General features: G+C 34.6%; 1 protein-coding gene across 1 annotated transcript in view; it reads left to right on the top strand.

Moving 5' to 3' along the window:
• The window catches only part of LOC143063287 (uncharacterized), a 61,144-nt gene that overhangs the window by 37,161 nt on the left and 4,375 nt on the right, over window positions 1-19,608 (top strand). Inside the window, exons 14-19 of the mRNA XM_076235342.1 lie at window positions 8,126-8,210; window positions 11,160-11,201; window positions 13,430-13,470; window positions 14,231-14,290; window positions 14,714-14,795; window positions 17,641-17,667. Of these exons, the coding sequence (XP_076091457.1) occupies window positions 8,126-8,210; window positions 11,160-11,201; window positions 13,430-13,470; window positions 14,231-14,290; window positions 14,714-14,795; window positions 17,641-17,667 (337 nt within the window). The remainder of the gene's footprint in view (window positions 1-8,125; window positions 8,211-11,159; window positions 11,202-13,429; window positions 13,471-14,230; window positions 14,291-14,713; window positions 14,796-17,640; window positions 17,668-19,608) is intronic.

Below are 19,608 nucleotides of genomic sequence, written 5' to 3'. Positions count from 1 at the left end.
CCAATATAACAATACCAGTAGACCACCTAGAACCATATAACAATACCAGTAGACCACCTAGAACCCATATAACAATACAAGTAGACCACCCAGAACCCATATACCAATACAAGTAGACCACCTAAAACCCATATAACAATACAAGTAGACCACCTAGAACCCATATAACAATACAGGTACACCATCTAGAACCCATATAACAATACCAGTAGACCACCTAGAACCCATATAACAATACAGGTAGACCACCTAGAATCCATATAACAATACCAGTAGACAACCTAGAACCCATATAACAATACCAGTAGACAACCTAGAACCCATATAACAATACAGGTAGACCACCTAAAACCATATAACAATACCAGTAGACCACCTAGAACCCATATAACAATACCAGTAGACAACCTAGAACCCATATAACAATACAGGTAGACCACCTAGAACCCATATAACAATACAAGTAGACCAGCTAGAACCCATATAACAATACAGGTAGACCACCTAGAACCCATATAACAATACAAGTAGACCAGCTAGAACCCATATAACAATACCAGTAGACCACCTAGAACCCTCATAGCAATACAAGTAGACCACCTAAGACCACCTAGAACCCAAATAACAATACAAGTAGACCACCTAGAACCAATACACCAATACCAGTAGACCAACTGGATCCCGTATAACAATACCAGTAGACAACCTAGAACCCATAAAACAATACAAGTAGACCAGCTAGAACCCATATAACAATACGAGTACATAGAACCCAAATAACAATACCAGTAGACCACCTAGAAACCATATAACAATACAAGTAGACCACCAGGAACCCATGTAACAATACAAGTAGACCACCTAGAACCCATATAACAATACAAGTAGACCACTTAGAACCCATAAAACAATACAAGTAGACCACCTAGAACCCATATATCAATACCAGTAGACCACCTAGAACCCATATAACAATACCAGTAGACCACCTAGAACCCATATAACAATACCAGTAGACCACCTAGAACCCATATAACAATACAAGTAGACCACCAGGAACCCCTATAACAAGACGAGAAGACCACCTAGAACCCATGTAACAATAACAGTAGACCACCTAGAACCATATAACAATACCAGTAGACCACCTAGAACCCATATAACAATACCAGTAGACCACTATAAACCTATATAACAATACCAGTAGACCACCTAGAACCTATATAACAAAACCAGTAGACTACCTAGAACCCATGTAACAATACCAGTAGACCACCTAGAACCCATATAACAGTACGAGTACACCACCTAGAACCATATAACAATACAACTAGACCATCTGGAACCCATATAACAATACCAGTAGACCACCTAGAACCTATATAACAAAACCAGTAGACCATCTAGAACCCATGTAACAATACCAGTAGACCACCTAGAACCCATGTAACAATACCAGTAGACCACCTAGAACCCATGTAACAATACCAGTAGACCACCTAGAACCCATATAACAGTACGAGTACACCACCTAGAACCAATATATCAATACCAGTAGATCAGCTAGAATCCATATAACAGTACAAGTAGACCACCTAGAACCCATATAACAATACCAGTAGACCACTTAAAACCCATATAACAATACACGTAGACCACCTAGAACCCATGTAACAATAACAGTAGACCACCTAGAACCATATAACAATACCAGTAGACCACCTAGAACCCATATAACAATACCAGTAGACCACTTAAAACCTATATAACAATACCAGTAGACTACCTAGAACCCATATAACAATACCAGTAGACTACCTAGAACCCATATAACAATACCAGTAGACCACCTAGAACCCATGTAACAATACCAGTAGACCACCTAGAACCCATATAACAATACACGTAGACCACCTAGAACCCATGTAACAATAACAGTAGATCAGCTAGAATCCATATAACAGTACAAGTAGACCACCTAGAACCCATATAACAATACCAGTAGACCACTTAAAACCCATATAACAATACACGTAGACCACCTAGAACCCATATAACAATACCAGTAGACCACCTAGAACCCATATAACAATACAGGTAGACCGTCTAGAACCCATATAACAATACAAGTACACCACCTAGAACCCATATAACATTACCAGTAGACCACATAGAACCCATATAACAATACCAGTAGACCACCTAGAACCCATGTAACAATACCAGTAGACCACCTAAAACCCATATAACAATACCAGTAGACCACCTAGAACCAATATAACAATACCAGTAGACCACCTAGAACCATATAACAATACCAGTAGACCACCTAGAACCCATATAACAATACAAGTAGACCACCCAGAACCCATATACCAATACAAGTAGACCACCTAAAACCCATATAACAATACAAGTAGACCACCTAGAACCCATATAACAATACAGGTACACCATCTAGAACCCATATAACAATACCAGTAGACCACCTAGAACCCATATAACAATACAGGTAGACCACCTAGAATCCATATAACAATACCAGTAGACAACCTAGAACCCATATAACAATACCAGTAGACAACCTAGAACCCATATAACAATACAGGTAGACCACCTAGAACCATATAACAATACCAGTAGACCACCTAGAACCCATATAACAGTACGAGTACACCACCTAGAACCAATATATCAATACCAGTAGATCAGCTAGAATCCATATAACAGTACAAGTAGACCACCTAGAACCCATATAACAATACCAGTAGACCACTTAAAACCCATATAACAATACACGTAGACCACCTAGAACCCATGTAACAATAACAGTAGACCACCTAGAACCATATAACAATACCAGTAGACCACCTAGAACCCATATAACAATACCAGTAGACCACTATAAACCTATATAACAATACCAGTAGACTACCTAGAACCCATATAACAATACCAGTAGACTACCTAGAACCCATATAACAATACCAGTAGACCACCTAGAACCCATGTAACAATACCAGTAGACCACCTAGAACCCATATAACAATACACGTAGACCACCTAGAACCCATGAAACAATAACAGTAGATCAGCTAGAATCCATATAACAGTACAAGTAGACCACCTAGAACCCATATAACAATACCAGTAGACCACTTAAAACCCATATAACAATACACGTAGACCACCTAGAACCCATATAATAATACCAGTAGACCACCTAGTACCCATATAACAATACAGGTAGACCGTCTAGAACCCATATAACAATACAAGTACACCACCTAGAACCCATATAACATTACCAGTAGACCACATAGAACCCATATAACAATACCAGTAGACCACCTAGAACCCATGTAACAATACCAGTAGACCACCTAAAACCCATATAACAATACCAGTAGACCACCTAGAACCAATATAACAATACCAGTAGACCACCTAGAACCATATAACAATACCAGTAGACCACCTAGAACCCATATAACAATACAAGTAGACCACCCAGAACCCATATACCAATACAAGTAGACCACCTAAAACCCATATAACAATACAAGTAGACCACCTAGAACCCATATAACAATACAGGTACACCATCTAGAACCCATATAACAATACCAGTAGACCACCTAGAACCCATATAACAATACAGGTAGACCACCTAGAATCCATATAACAATACCAGTAGACAACCTAGAACCCATATAACAATACCAGTAGACAACCTAGAACCCATATAACAATACAGGTAGACCACCTAGAACCATATAACAATACCAGTAGACCACCTAGAACCCATATAACAATACCAGTAGACAACCTAGAACCCATATAACAATACAGGTAGACCACCTAGAACCCATATAACAATACAAGTAGACCAGCTAGAACCCATATAACAATACAGGTAGACCACCTAGAACCCATATAACAATACAAGTAGACCAGCTAGAACCCATATAACAATACCAGTAGACCACCTAGAACCCTCATAGCAATACAAGTAGACCACCTAAGACCACCTAGAACCCAAATAACAATACAAGTAGACCACCTAGAACCAATACACCAATACCAGTAGACCAACTGGATCCCGTATAACAATACCAGTAGACAACCTAGAACCCATAAAACAATACAAGTAGACCAGCTAGAACCCATATAACAATACGAGTACATAGAACCCAAATAACAATACCAGTAGACCACCTAGAAACCATATAACAATACAAGTAGACCACCAGGAACCCATGTAACAATACAAGTAGACCACCTAGAACCCATATAACAATACAAGTAGACCACCTAGAACCCATATAACAGTACGAGTACACCACCTAGAACCAATATATCAATACCAGTAGATCAGCTAGAATCCATATAACAGTACAAGTAGACCACCTAGAACCCATATAACAATACCAGTAGACCACTTAAAACCCATATAACAATACACGTAGACCACCTAGAACCCATGTAACAATAACAGTAGACCACCTAGAACCATATAACAATACCAGTAGACCACCTAGAACCAATATAACAATACCAGTAGACCACTTAAAACCTATATAACAATACCAGTAGACTACCTAGAACCCATATTACAATACCAGTAGACTACCTAGAACCCATATAACAATACCAGTAGACCACCTAGAACCCATGTAACAATACCAGTAGACCACCTAGAACCCATATAACAATACACGTAGACCACCTAGAACCCATGTAACAATAACAGTAGATCAGCTAGAATCCATATAACAGTACAAGTAGACCACCTAGAACCCATATAACAATACCAGTAGACCACTTAAAACCCATATAACAATACACGTAGACCACCTAGAACCCATATAACAATACCAGTAGACCACCTAGTACCCATATAACAATACAGGTAGACCGTCTAGAACCCATATAACAATACAAGTACACCACCTAGAACCCATATAACATTACCAGTAGACCACATAGAACCCATATAACAATACCAGTAGACCACCTAGAACCCATGTAACAATACCAGTAGACCACCTAAAACCCATATAACAATACCAGTAGACCACCTAGAACCAATATAACAATACCAGTAGACCACCTAGAACCATATAACAATACCAGTAGACCACCTAGAACCCATATAACAATACAAGTAGACCACCCAGAACCCATATACCAATACAAGTAGACCACCTAAAACCCATATAACAATACAAGTAGACCACCTAGAACCCATATAACAATACAGGTACACCATCTAGAACCCATATAACAATACCAGTAGACCACCTAGAACCCATATAACAATACAGGTAGACCACCTAGAATCCATATAACAATACCAGTAGACAACCTAGAACCCATATAACAATACCAGTAGACAACCTAGAACCCATATAACAATACAGGTAGACCACCTAAAACCATATAACAATACCAGTAGACCACCTAGAACCCATATAACAATACCAGTAGACAACCTAGAACCCATATAACAATACAGGTAGACCACCTAGAACCCATATAACAATACAAGTAGACCAGCTAGAACCCATATAACAATACAGGTAGACCACCTAGAACCCATATAACAATACAAGTAGACCAGCTAGAACCCATATAACAATACCAGTAGACCACCTAGAACCCTCATAGCAATACAAGTAGACCACCTAAGACCACCTAGAACCCAAATAACAATACAAGTAGACCACCTAGAACCAATACACCAATACCAGTAGACCAACTGGATCCCGTATAACAATACCAGTAGACAACCTAGAACCCATAAAACAATACAAGTAGACCAGCTAGAACCCATATAACAATACGAGTACATAGAACCCAAATAACAATACCAGTAGACCACCTAGAAACCATATAACAATACAAGTAGACCACCAGGAACCCATGTAACAATACAAGTAGACCACCTAGAACCCATATAACAATACAAGTAGACCACTTAGAACCCATAAAACAATACAAGTAGACCACCTAGAACCCATATATCAATACCAGTAGACCACCTAGAACCCATATAACAATACCAGTAGACCACCTAGAACCCATATAACAATACCAGTAGACCACCTAGAACCCATATAACAATACAAGTAGACCACCAGGAACCCCTATAACAAGACGAGAAGACCACCTAGAACCCATGTAACAATACAAGTAGACCACCTAGAACCCATATAACAATACAAGTAGACACCTAGAGCCGATGTAACAATGCAAGTAGACCACCTAGAGCCCATGTAACAATACAGGTAGACCACCTAGAACCCATGTAACAATACAGGTAGACTACCTAGAACCCATATAACAATACAAGTAGACCACCTAGAACCCATGTAACAATACAGGTAGACTACCTAGAACAGATTTCCTGAACATCGATTTATTAAAACCCATATAACAATACAATAAAATTGAGAATGGAAATGGGGAATGTGTCAAAGAGACAACAACCCGACCAAATAAAAAACAACAGCAGAGGGTCACCAACAGGTCTTCAATGTAGCGAGAAATTCCCGCACCCGGAGGCGTCCTTCAGCTGGCCCCTGAACAAATATTTACTAGTCCAGTGATAATGAACGCCATACTAATTTCCAAATTGTACACAAGAAACTAAAATTAAAGTAATACAAGACTAACAAAGGCCAGGGGCTCCTGACTTGGGACAGGCGCAAAAATGCGGCGGGGTTAAAGATGTTTGTGAGATCTCAACCCTACCCCTATACCTCTAACCAATGTAGAAAAGTAAACGCATAACAATACGCACATTAAAATTCAGTTCAAGAGAAGTCCGAGTCTGATGTCAGAAGATGTAACCAAAGAAAATAAACAAAATGACAATAATACGTAAATAACAACAGACTAGCTACTAGCAGTTAACTGACATGCCAGCTCCAGACTTCAATTAAACTGACTGAAAGATTATGATTTCATCATATGAACATAAGGCACAATCCTTCCCGTTAGGGGTTTAGTATCATACCATCATAATATATATGAGAAGAACATAACCCGTGTCATGCCAACAACTGTTTTTAGAATAAATGTGTTTAGTTCCGATGCAAAGACCTTATCAGTGACTCAATATTAACGCCAAAATATGCAAAATATGTAATGACTTGGCAACAGTATCGTAATTATATCCCTTCTTAATAAGTCTATTCAAAGGTTTTGTAAGTTTCTGAGGTGAATACTGACACCTTTGTGCTTTATAAAGAATATTTCCATAAAAAATTGGATGTGAAATACCTGAACGTATTAGAAGTCTGTATGTTGAGCTATATTTACGAATGATGTCTTTATACCGATGATAAAACTTAGTAAATGTTTTGACTAGTTTGTGATATCGAAAACCCTAGCCTGGTGTAATAATTTTTCAGTAATACATAAATTTCTCTCGTTAAAATCTAAAACATTGTTACATACACGAGCGAATCGTACAAGTTGAGATATATAAACACCGTAAGATGGTGACAAGGGAACGTCACCATCTAAAAACGGATAATTAACGATAGGAAATGAAAAATCATCCCTTTTATCATAAATTTTAGTATTCAGCTTTCCATTAGTGATATAGATATCAAGATCGAGAAAAGGGCAGTGGTCTTTGTTAGTATAAGCTTTATTTAAAGTAAGTTCAACAGGATAAATTTCGTTAATATACATACTGAAGTCGTCATTATTGAGAGCCAAAATATCATCCAAATATCTAAAAGTATTATTAAATTTGTTTATCAGATGTTGTTTCGATGGGTCTTTGCTTATTTTTGTCATAAATTGTAACTCATAACAATACAAAAACAGGTCCGCAATACGTGGTGCACAGTTAGTCCCCATTGGAATTCCGATAATCTGACGATATACGGAATCCCCAAAGCGAACAAAATATACCACCTAGAACAGATTTCCTGAATTTACATGCTTACACTAACGGTTTTCTGTTGACATTGCTAGAGATTCCTCTAATTCAATTTCCTCTATTTAACTTTTAGTTTGTTTATCAAATATGCGTTTTTCATAAATGATCCCCGATATTTATTGTATTACCTCTGCTCATTTAATCATACATTTAAAACGTTTAATTCAGGTTGGACAATTATGTAGTCCTTTCAATGATTTATCAGTGCATGGTGGGTGTTCCTGTACTGACTCAAAATGTGTATCAAATGCAAGTACGTATGATATGAATATGGACAAACGTTAGTTAAACGTTAAATATTGTTACTTATCCCCGGCTTAGTATATATCTAGGAAATTGATAGGTTAACAACGCACGTCGTTACAAAACCCATAGCCCCTGGATGTTGCTAACCCATATCCCCGGACGTTGCTAGCCATTATGCCGGGGAACTTCACGCAAGTTTTCCTTAGTTCCATGATTGCTACTTGTGAAATATTGAATTCTGTAGATTATCCATGAGGTTTGGAATTAAATATTTAATTCATTAATGATTTTATCCTATTATGCCGATCATTTACACTCATTTCATTAAATGCATCACTTGACTGCCACATTTTTAAGGAATGGGACTACTGACCTTGCTATGCAAATGCCCAACGTTGACGTCACACCATCTATGACGTAACTCTCACAACATTGAGCGCCAAATTTGACTCAATCCAGTTTCTCGGTCTCCGTATTTAAAACATCTTATATTTGACTACCTGTAGGGTTCTACCAAAGGTAGTACCATAAACCCCGTACAAATATGTAAAATTTCCAAATTTCAATAAAACTTTTGTAGATAATGTAAAAAACGTTGTTTTCACGTTACACTTTGTACCCGAATTTCCATAAAACTCGCCCGATTCGGACTAAGATCGGGAATAAATTCGTTATCTACGTTCATATTCATAGACATTTAGACAATATACGTATAGTGTCTTGAAATATGAAATTTATTTGTATGAGGCTTAGAAACGGGAGAAATGCGAGGTTGTACCGAGCATTATCCCGTTTCGTGCCGAATACAAATAAATTTCATATTTCAAGACACTATACGTATATTGTCTTTATACTGAAATCGATAAAAAAAAAAAAAAAAAAAAAAATATGTAACAAATATTGTTAAAAAAAAGTGTTTTGAATTTCCCTCATGGGGTACCATTTTGGGGTATTTCCCTATAAACGTAGTCCAGGCGGTAAGACATTGACATTTTAAGGAATTAGAAAGGGAAAATGAACTTAATTAATAACATTAAATAAACATGGTATATAAATTACCAATTTGAAGACATAACAAGTTTAAATTCATAAAACTTTGACCATTGTTACAACACGTTGTCATGGTTGTAACGTGACGTTGTTGATGAAATACAGTAGTTCCGGTAAGTAGGCGGGGCTTATAGGTTAGTTGAGTTCATTGGCGTATAAAGCTAACGTTTATACGTATAGCTTTATCTGTATAGTAAAATAGCTGATTGCAGTATAAGGATATTTTAACACCCTTCAGTACCCTGTACACCCTTCGGCTACGCCTCATGGTGTACTGGAGTACTTCAGGGTGTTAAAATATCCATATCTACGGATATGAACGTAGATAATTTATAACATTATTATTTAAGCGTCCTTTGTATAATTTATCTATATCAATACTGAGTTACGTGTACTGATCTTTCAATATCGTTTGTCTTTTATTCATTAATCATTGTCCAGTATGGACAGAAATGCATACTCGATGCACAAGTTTCTTCCAAAGCTAAAATAAAAAGAAAATATATAGAATACAGACATAAATCGCTGATCTGTTAAATCGTTTAATATATAAATGCATGCAGAGTTATCTGTTTATTTTTGCTTGTTCCGTTTCTGAAGTGGTTTAAAATACATTTCCCATCTTTTGATTTGCGCGATAATGAACTGTCTTGTAGTTCCCTTTGAATGCCAGATTTTCATGGTTTATATATTAAAGTGGGTAATATTACCCTTTCCGATCGCTATACGGGACACATTTATTGTGATTACGTTGTTTCCTGAAAACCAACTAAAATTACTAATTTAAAAGACAATAAATTGCATAGGGGCTTTTCATAGTTCTTCAAAATATACTTTTCTAATAATGCAATTTTGTAATGAACATGAAGTCATTATTTATCATTTTTGATTTTAAATATAGCAAAATTTTATAACATAATGAAGAATAGTAGCACGGTTTTTAAATAATCAAGCTTATCCAGTTACCAATAACAGCAATGTATAAGGATTAACTATATGTAAGAAGAACTTTGAACGGGATAATAATACTTTATGTTATATTTCTATTCTGTGTCTTTTTTTTTTTACATTATTCGATTTTGTCATGGTGTTACGTTAATAACAATTGTATGATAATCCCAATATAAATTCGTCGAAAATATACAAGACAATAGTTTATCAAGTTTTCATTTTTATTGAAAATCGGTACTTTGATTAGTTTAAAAGTGCTGGTTCATGCTATTGATGCCATTTATTTATGATTTTTAATTATTCCAACTTTGTAAAGTTTTGATTTCAAGCCGATATATTGACGTGTAATGCAGGGATCTATTCCCATGAAAACGTGATTTTTTATCAAAAACTCCATACATATGTGTGCATTTCTTTTCACAAAGATACAAAAATATCATGTTATAAGTAAGAAAACAAAAATGATGTATGAAACTTTTCCAAAATAAGCAGACATATGATGTCTAATAACAATTTATACTCCAAAAACCTTTTTTTAAAGTGTTGTATGAGTGCCAATGAGACAACTCTCTCATCCAAGTCACAATTTGCAAAAGTAAACCATTATAGGTCAAAGTACGGTATTCAACACAGAGCTTTGGCTCACAACGAGCAACAATCTATAAAGAACCCCCAAAATGACATGTGTAAAACCTTTCAAACGGAAAAACCAATGGTCAGATCTATGTAAATTGAGCAACGAGAAACACGTATGAACAACATCAACAAACGACAACTACTGAACATCAGATTCCTCACATAGGACATGTGCATAGTATTCGGTTGATATGTAATATGTTATGCATATTGCTTTTGACGTTACCACAAGATCACAAAAGTTAATATCTACATTAAATAAACCTAATTATTGATTGTTAAATTCGACTTTTGTAATTTGTAAAGGTTTGTTTTACAGTATCCCACTACAACCAGAAGCATACGACTGCTACCACATTAGGTATGTAGAAACTTTATAAACACTAGAGGAAATAAGAAAACGTTCATATAAGTCAATTATTAGTCTTGTTTGATTTCAAATTTTAGTTTACTTCAATATTTTGGAGTTTAGTATGACGTTCATTATTACTGAACTAGTACACATGTTTGTTAATGGCAAGCTGAAGCACGCCTGCGGGTGCGGAATGTTCTTGCTGTGTTGAAAACCCATTGGCGGCCTTTGGTTTTTTGTACATTTTTGAAGGGTTGTTGTCTCTTTGACACATTGCTCATTTCCATTCTCAATTTGATCATGTCACCTTTTCATTCTTTTCTATCATTAATGGATGGTATGATTAGATTGAAATCAAGGAACCAAGCCATTTCATTGCACAAATGCGGTAAAAGGAAACTAACACTTTATAAACTGTTTGTTGTCTGTTCTATGATCGGGTTGTTGTATCTTTGACACATTCCCCATTTCCATTCTCAATTTTATGTTTGCGTTCAAAGTGCTTTTCTGTTATAACCTTAACCAGCTCAAAGCTGAATATTTGAAAGTCAGGGATGTTTTAGTTTCGAAAAATGCGAACATCTATGAGACCAAATGTAACCAAAGAGATAATAAGTCGAAAATAAACTGGCATCGTCATTTAAAAAAAAAAGATTCAAAAAGACAAACAACATAATTCTAAGCAAACACAGAAAAATAGAGACTGATCAACACAATCCACGCTTAAAACTGGGGGTGACCTGAGGTGCTCGTAAAGGGTAACCATATCCTGCTTCACATATGGCAGTCGTGGAACATGATAAATGATATTAAAAAACCTAATCATAGATACCAGGATTCAAATTTTGTAATTGCGTCAAACGCATGTTTCTTTAGCTAGCTTTAAAACAGGGTTTAATCCACCGTTTTCTACATACGAAAACGTCTGTACCAAATCAGGAATATGATATCAATTCGTTTAATGTGTTTAAGCTTTTGATTTTGCCATTTGATTAGGGATTTTCCATATAGAATTGTCCTGGGAGTTCAGTATTTCTGTGGTTTAACTTTTTCAAAAGACTCATCTGTGACGCTCGAATTATAATCAATAATTAGAAAGGCCAAAGAAAGTACAAAGTTTAAAAGCATTGAGGACCAAAAATTACTAAATGTTTTGCCAAATACAGCTAAGGTAATTATAATGTTTTGTTAGAAAAGCCTTTGTAATTCAAAATTCAAAGTTTGGTAAACAGTCCATTTACAATTATGACCATATCAAGAAATGCTTACTACTGGGCTGGTGATACCCTCCGGGAATAAAAACTCAACCAGTAAAAACTATTGATGTGTACACAGAGAACTAAGCACAAAGTATGCTTTTAAAATGAAATAACAAACATAGCATACTCCGATGAAAATTCTACACAGAAAGACAATAAGCAAAATTAAAAGCTCAAACACATCAGACGAATGGATACCAATTGTCATATTCCTGCCAGGGAAAATATATTTTCTTAAATAGAAAAAGGGTGGCTTTAACCTGGGTATATATCTATTTAAACCATTCATTTCTATGACAGTCTTATACGATTCCTTTATAACGATGTGTAAACAAATATATACAATGAAATCCCACAGAAATTCTTATGTATTACATAAGTAAACACATTACAGTCATGAGTATTTTTGAATGGGGTTTCAACCAGAAAAAAAACAATTGTAAACTTAAAACATTTTATTGTCAGTATTATTCAAAATATGTTAATTTCAGGAATATTAATGTTGAATTCTACCTCCTCTACCAGTCACTTTACATGGAACCTTAAAAATACAGAAGAGTAAATAAATAAAAAAAACTTGTAAATTGTTCAGCACTTTAACTGGGAAGTAGCCCTCAATTATAAGCTGAGTGAGGCTAGACAAATTTGAACCTTTGTTTTTTTATCTTAAGAGCTGAAGATTCTTTTTGAGTTCACACAAAATATTTTGGCTTTGGAGACCTTCATGTTAGCATCATAAAACATTATTTTGTGTATTTATGTTTTACTTAAATGCCCTTGAAATATATGCTTAATTGGTTCAAAACTTACAATGAGATCTGGTCTGAACGAAACAGACTTACAAATTTTCCAAGTTACATCATATATCCATATGAAGATTGCATAATTTATATTATTTGAAATGTATACATATTGATCAATTCATTGATGTAAAATTTTGAAGTAAAAACGTTTAACTATGATCATTTGCGTTTTTAGCACCAGGCTATATGTGTAACAAAGAGTTATGTCGTAGCGATGTAAGTATCTTGGGTGATTCAAATGTGCATGCATGGTATTATGGCTGCTTTGCATGAGTCATAGACAATGTTTTCCCATGAAAAATTATATATTTATAATCCATTACAAACATTCAAAATGTAAGAATGAAATGAGTTTGATAATCAGTTTGTTAATTTTCTGATATGTTTGCCACACTTTTTTTATTCGGAAATGGATTGATTTTATTTACGGCTGCGTTTGCGCGGTTTGTGAAATTTCAAAGATCTAATTGTCAATAATTTATATGTTTTTCAAAATTTAATAACTTGGATTAAAAAAAAACATTTGTATCTCCAGATTATTATTAAGCACATCAAAATGTTACTCCCTTTAAATTGCTCTAAGTAGATACCACATGGAATAGGTAGGGTTTATTTATGCTCTGTGGGAAGGTCATGTCAAGCAGGTGAAATAACGATCTTGCTTTTACAGTGGAAATACATTTTTTAAATCGAAATATCATAGTATGCATATTTTGCTTTTATAGTTCTTCAATTATCTTTGTTTCCTATCGAAGGTCGGTGGTTTTCTCCGTGCACTCCGGTTTCCTCCACCAATAAAAATAGCCTAAATTTGGTGCTTAAAAGTGGGATTAAACACCAAAATTCAAATCAAATCAACGCTCTTTGCTAATGAATTTTAACATTTTGATATAGCAACTGTCAAAATACTATATATTTGAATGCACATATTGCATATATGTTATAGATAATTTAACTAACTCTGCTAACGTTTTAGATGTACTGTCATATTGTGAATTATCATGGAGTGGCTACAAGCAGATGTCTTGTTTTTAATGTAAGTATATTTCGATTATCTGTGTTCAATATCTTATATAAATTTTATTATGATTAACTTAAAAATCGTTGTTTTCTGTAATCGACAAAAACATTTCTCAAGCAAATAAACTTGAATTGTTTTGTAAAATTGAAAGTAAGAACGAATCAGGACTAAGGTAAACTTCTAATTAATGAATTGCAACCCTTTTGTGTATATTCATCTAACCAGCTGAGTGATGTTTTAGACGTATGCAATGATGAGATATTTAAAGACTTAAAGACATACCTAAGTGTAATTTCTTCATATATCTGGCAGTGTGTGGTACTCGACAAAGTTTTTAGTATCTATGTTTGAAATACGTTCACTGCTTTTTTTCAAAAAACTAACGAATTTAGACAGAGATTAATTCTATACAAATATACATGAAACATTTTTCCTTAGGCCAATAATCCTTGTCAGTCGTATACAGATGTTGAAGGCGATGGTTGTATATGCGATAACACTAATTGTTCAATAAATATATGTGAGTATCACCACCTATAGATAGTATACACCTATTGACTTGGTGTAAGGGTAATCGCAAGTTTGGTGTACCTGATATACCAATTATTGCTCGAGACGAAGCCGAGGGCAATAGTTGGTATGTGTAAAACTTTCTAAAAGTCTAAATACATCATCTGATAAAATGAAAAATGTTACTTAATCACTGTCTTGGATACCTAAACTACATAAGTGTCATTAAAACAACGGTATATTGCTTGGTCTTCCAAGTGCTCCACGAAACCTCTTACTAAATTATTAACATCAGCAATCAAAGACGGGCTTCAAAGTTATTGTGAAACTGCCTACTCTAGAGGTGGCGTGAATCAGATGTGGATACTTAAAAAGTCCAAAGATCTTTTAGAGTACATACAATCTAACTCTCTTTCATCGTGTAATAGTATTAAAACATTTGACTTTTCTACACTTTACACAAGTATTCCACATGCCAAACTAAAAGACAGATTGAAAGAGTTGGCATTGCTTTGTTGCATAAAAAAAATGGCCAACGTAGATACAAGTATCTTGTCTTAGGGAGGGATAAATCCTACTTTGTAAAGGATCACTCTGATTCAAACAAAAAATTCTCTGAAACTGACATTATCAAGATGCTTGATTTATTGATTGACAACATATTTGTTTATTCGGAGGACGTGTTTTTCAACAGACTGTCGGCATTCGAATGGGTACAAATTGTGCCCTTCTTCTTGTCGACTTGTTTCTTTATTATTATGAGGATGACTCTACTTTCCGCTATATAGATGATGTTCTTTCACTAAATAATTCAAAATGTGGTGACTATGTTGAACTCATCTATCCCATCGAACTAGAGATAAAGGATACTACAGATATAGTTAAGTCAGCCTCATATATTGACTAATATTTAGAAATTGACAATGAGGGTCGGTTGAAAACAAAATTTTACGACAAAAGAGATGATTACAGCTTTCTAATTGTGAACTTTCCATTTCTTAGTAGCAACATCCCAGCAACACCTGCATACGGGGTATATATCTCCCAATTGATACGATATTCCCGTGCTTGCATTTCCTATCATGACTTTCTTGATAGAAGGATGCTGCTCACAAGGAAGCTATTAAACCAAGAATTCTAAATGTAAAGTTGAAACCATCCCTTCGTAAATTTTGCGGACGCCATCACGAGTTGGTTGACCGTTATGGAATACCGTTTCACAAATGATATCGGATATGTAACTTACGTCGTAACTACAATCCCCTTCCCTTTCATGAATGTGACCTACCGAATTAGACTATTTACCGGATTTGTTATCATATAAGCAACACGACGGGGGCCACATGTGGAGCAGGATCTGCTTGCCCTTCCGGAGCACCTGAGATCACCCCGAGTATTTTGTGGGGTTCGTGTTGCTTATTCTTTAGTTTTCTATGTTGTGTCATGTGTACTATTGTTTGTCTGTTTGTCTTTTTTCATTTTTAGCCATGGCGTTGTCAGTTTATTTTCCATTTATGAGTTTGACTGTCCCCCTGGTATCTTTCGTCCCTCTTTTACTTAACAAAATATGCACGCGATGAACGATAAGATTTTTTATTGTGTCTGTGTTGTATTTGTAAATATTTCATTTACTGCAGACTAGGAATACTTGTGTAAAAATTTCCGTAAAAATAACTAAAGTAAACCAAACGCAAACACATTGCAAGTAGACGACGGCAGATCCATATCATAAATTTTAATTGACACTATATTTTAGATCTTTAAAAATAGGCGTCGCGAAAATTTGCTTTCTTTTTATAATTTCTTTTTGTGCAGATAGATTAATTTGAATGACGATAAACACAAACAGATTATACCGATATTAAAGTTTTGGGTTGTCAAGCGCACAAATCCAAGCAGAATTATTTATGACGCATAATTGTCCAATGAAAAATAAGTACGAAAAAGTCCGGGAAATATGATTATAAAACTATTAACCGGGTAATAGTCTTAGAAACTATTGACTGGCAACTAGTTTGTGGAATGAAATAGCACAACTCTTTCATTTATTTTTTATATAGAAAAAACATACTGAGGTATAATAATTTACAATATCCATCTATGATGAAATGAAATAGTTACAAAACTAAGGCTCTACATATTCATAATTTTAATTATTGTAATCGTCATTTTTTACATTTCTTCCGTATGATCTAAAGTTAAAGTATGTAAATATGTCTGTAAAGTAAAGAGGTACATTTTGAAAACAAGTCAAGTACATAGAACACTGTACAATACATAAATGATAACAATATTGTCAATGATATAACAAAAATGTTGTCAGAAATCAGAAAATATTTTTTCTAGTATCCCTTTTCTTCAATATTAGTATATATATATTTTTTTTGTAATATTAATCTATTTTAAAACTTTGACCTTTGCTGTATTTGGCAAAACGTTTAGAAATGTTGGTACTCAATGCTCTTCAAATTCGTACTTTATTTGGCATTTTTAACTTGTTTGGATTCGAGCGTCACTGGTGAGTCTTTTGTAGACTAAACGTGAGTCGTCGTAAATACAAAATATAATCTATGATGAGTTTATTTACTTCAAAACATAATACAGATTGATATTTGTTGTCCTATATTCTGAAAAATAGTGTATTGTGTGTATAGTAAACACAAGAATTGTAAGTAAAAAGTTCATTTCATAATAAAGTTCATCATCAATTTCATATCCCGAGATTATTGTTTTTTAAAGCGGTATTTTTAGAACAGATCGTATTCTTGTATTCGGTCGTTTTACATAATTCTAATGAAGTATAAATTTTCATTCAAAGTAACATTTTGACATTTTGAAGACTTCCTTTATTTCAGTGAATGAATTTTCCCTTCATAACCCAGGTAAATATCAATAACCCGTTTCATTATACTTTACCTTATGTTAACGCTTAATATTCCGTCAAAAAAATATAGTAAACACTCTCTGGATAAATCACATATCAAGTAAAACATAAGCAAAAGGGTTACCAAAATAGAAACAACACCACAAAAACTTCCTTGGTCCGAAAGCAGCGCAGGACCAACACTCACCAGTAATTATCTAATTTCTATTTACCAACACAATGTCATTACCCATTTAATAATAAATCAAATACCCAGTCAGTATTAGAATTTTTTGTAACATTTGTCATTTTGTTATTTCCGGAGCACCTGAGATAACCCCCAGTTTTAAATGGGGTTCGTGTTGCTTAAGTCTTTGGTTTTCTATGTTGTGTCTTCTGTATCATAATTTGTCTGTTTGTCTTTTTATTACTAGCCATGGCGCTGTCAGATTATTTTCAATCTATGAGTTTGACTGTCCCAATGGTATCTTTGGTCCCTCTTTTAAGCTATGCCTCTTCGTGTTGTACATGCAACAAGGAAGGGAACCAAGGAGGTTTTCTGTGTAACCGAAAAAAAGAGAGCATATACCAAGGGGAATTTCGAAATTCATTTGTATAATCAAGACAAATTTAAACAGACAATACCATAGCAAAACGACGAAAAGAAAAACATTAACTACAAATCTTTACATAGAAAACTAAGACCACACCAATTTAATTCTTGTTTGACGGACCCGCCCGCTCATATTGTTTTTGTAAACGGATTTTTTTTTAATATTCCAATTTCCCGCATCAAGAAAACAAATCGTCCTGAGCCGCTATTTTTGTAAACATTAAAAATAGCGTTCCAAGCATATTAAAATTGTTTTTTTCCACTTACTTGCTGTCCCCAGCTCATGCTGATTTTTGTCGTTAGACTTAAGTACTCAGATGGAAACGTGTTGCCTTCAACTGCAATATTGTTTGCGGGGTGAACAAAACTATCCATGTTTATGCACCTGTCCTGAGACAGCTGTGGTTTCTCCGTTTTTATATAGATTAGATCGTTCGTTTTTCTGTTTCAATTGTTTTACATTAGTCATTATAGGATCCTTTACAGTTGCTGTTTATTTTGAGGAAAAGCCAAGTGTTAAAGGCCGAACTTTAAATTCATTACCAGGTTGTGAACGACCCTCAAAATGAATAATACCTAATTCCTAAATGAGGGACTGTCAGACAAGGGATTTTACTGCTGTAGAAAAATAAGAAAAAAAACTTAGATTTTTTACTTCAAAGGGGAAAAATTCATCATATTTAAAAAAAAACTTTTCTAAAAGAGAGGTCTACTTATTTTTAATAATAAAGAAGGTATATTAAAGTCTTGAGAGGAATTTTACAAAATTCATGGACCTGTGTTGACCTTGACAATATTATACCAGATACTCGATAGTTCTTTGGGAAAAGGTTCTCCAATAATATGAATATGTACCCTTTTGTACTATAATTGTGTTTTTTTTACTTTTAAATGTATCCTGATAAAAGGGATATTGATTACATTGAGGAGTTGTTCCAAACCTGATTTTGATTTGGATGGAGAATTGTCTCATTGGCACTCATAACATATTATTTATATACAAAGTGCCAAAAATACAAAGTTCAAAAATGAGAAAACTAAAACGACACAGACACAGACAACTTACATATAACACAAAAAACTAAAATGTAGACACATCAACAAACAGCTCGACCCCCAAAACGCTGGAGTGAACACAGATGTTCTGAAAGAATGAGAAGTTTCTGATTTTTGCAAGACAGTCGTCAAGTTGCAAGTTTTACGTAATGCAGTGAAGGAGGAAAGACATCTATGACAATTCAATTGAGAGAATTTAAAGCAGTTGAAATATTTATTCAATTGTTACTTGGTAAACAGGGAAAAAACACTTCAGCAGTGGTTAATTTCAGGAAATGTCAAAGTACAAGC

The sequence above is a fragment of the Mytilus galloprovincialis genome, chromosome 2, assembly GCF_965363235.1.
Source record: "Mytilus galloprovincialis chromosome 2, xbMytGall1.hap1.1, whole genome shotgun sequence".
In the NCBI taxonomy this organism is placed as follows: Eukaryota; Metazoa; Mollusca; class Bivalvia; order Mytilida; family Mytilidae; genus Mytilus; species Mytilus galloprovincialis.
This window is presented reverse-complemented; position numbering and strand designations above follow the sequence as displayed.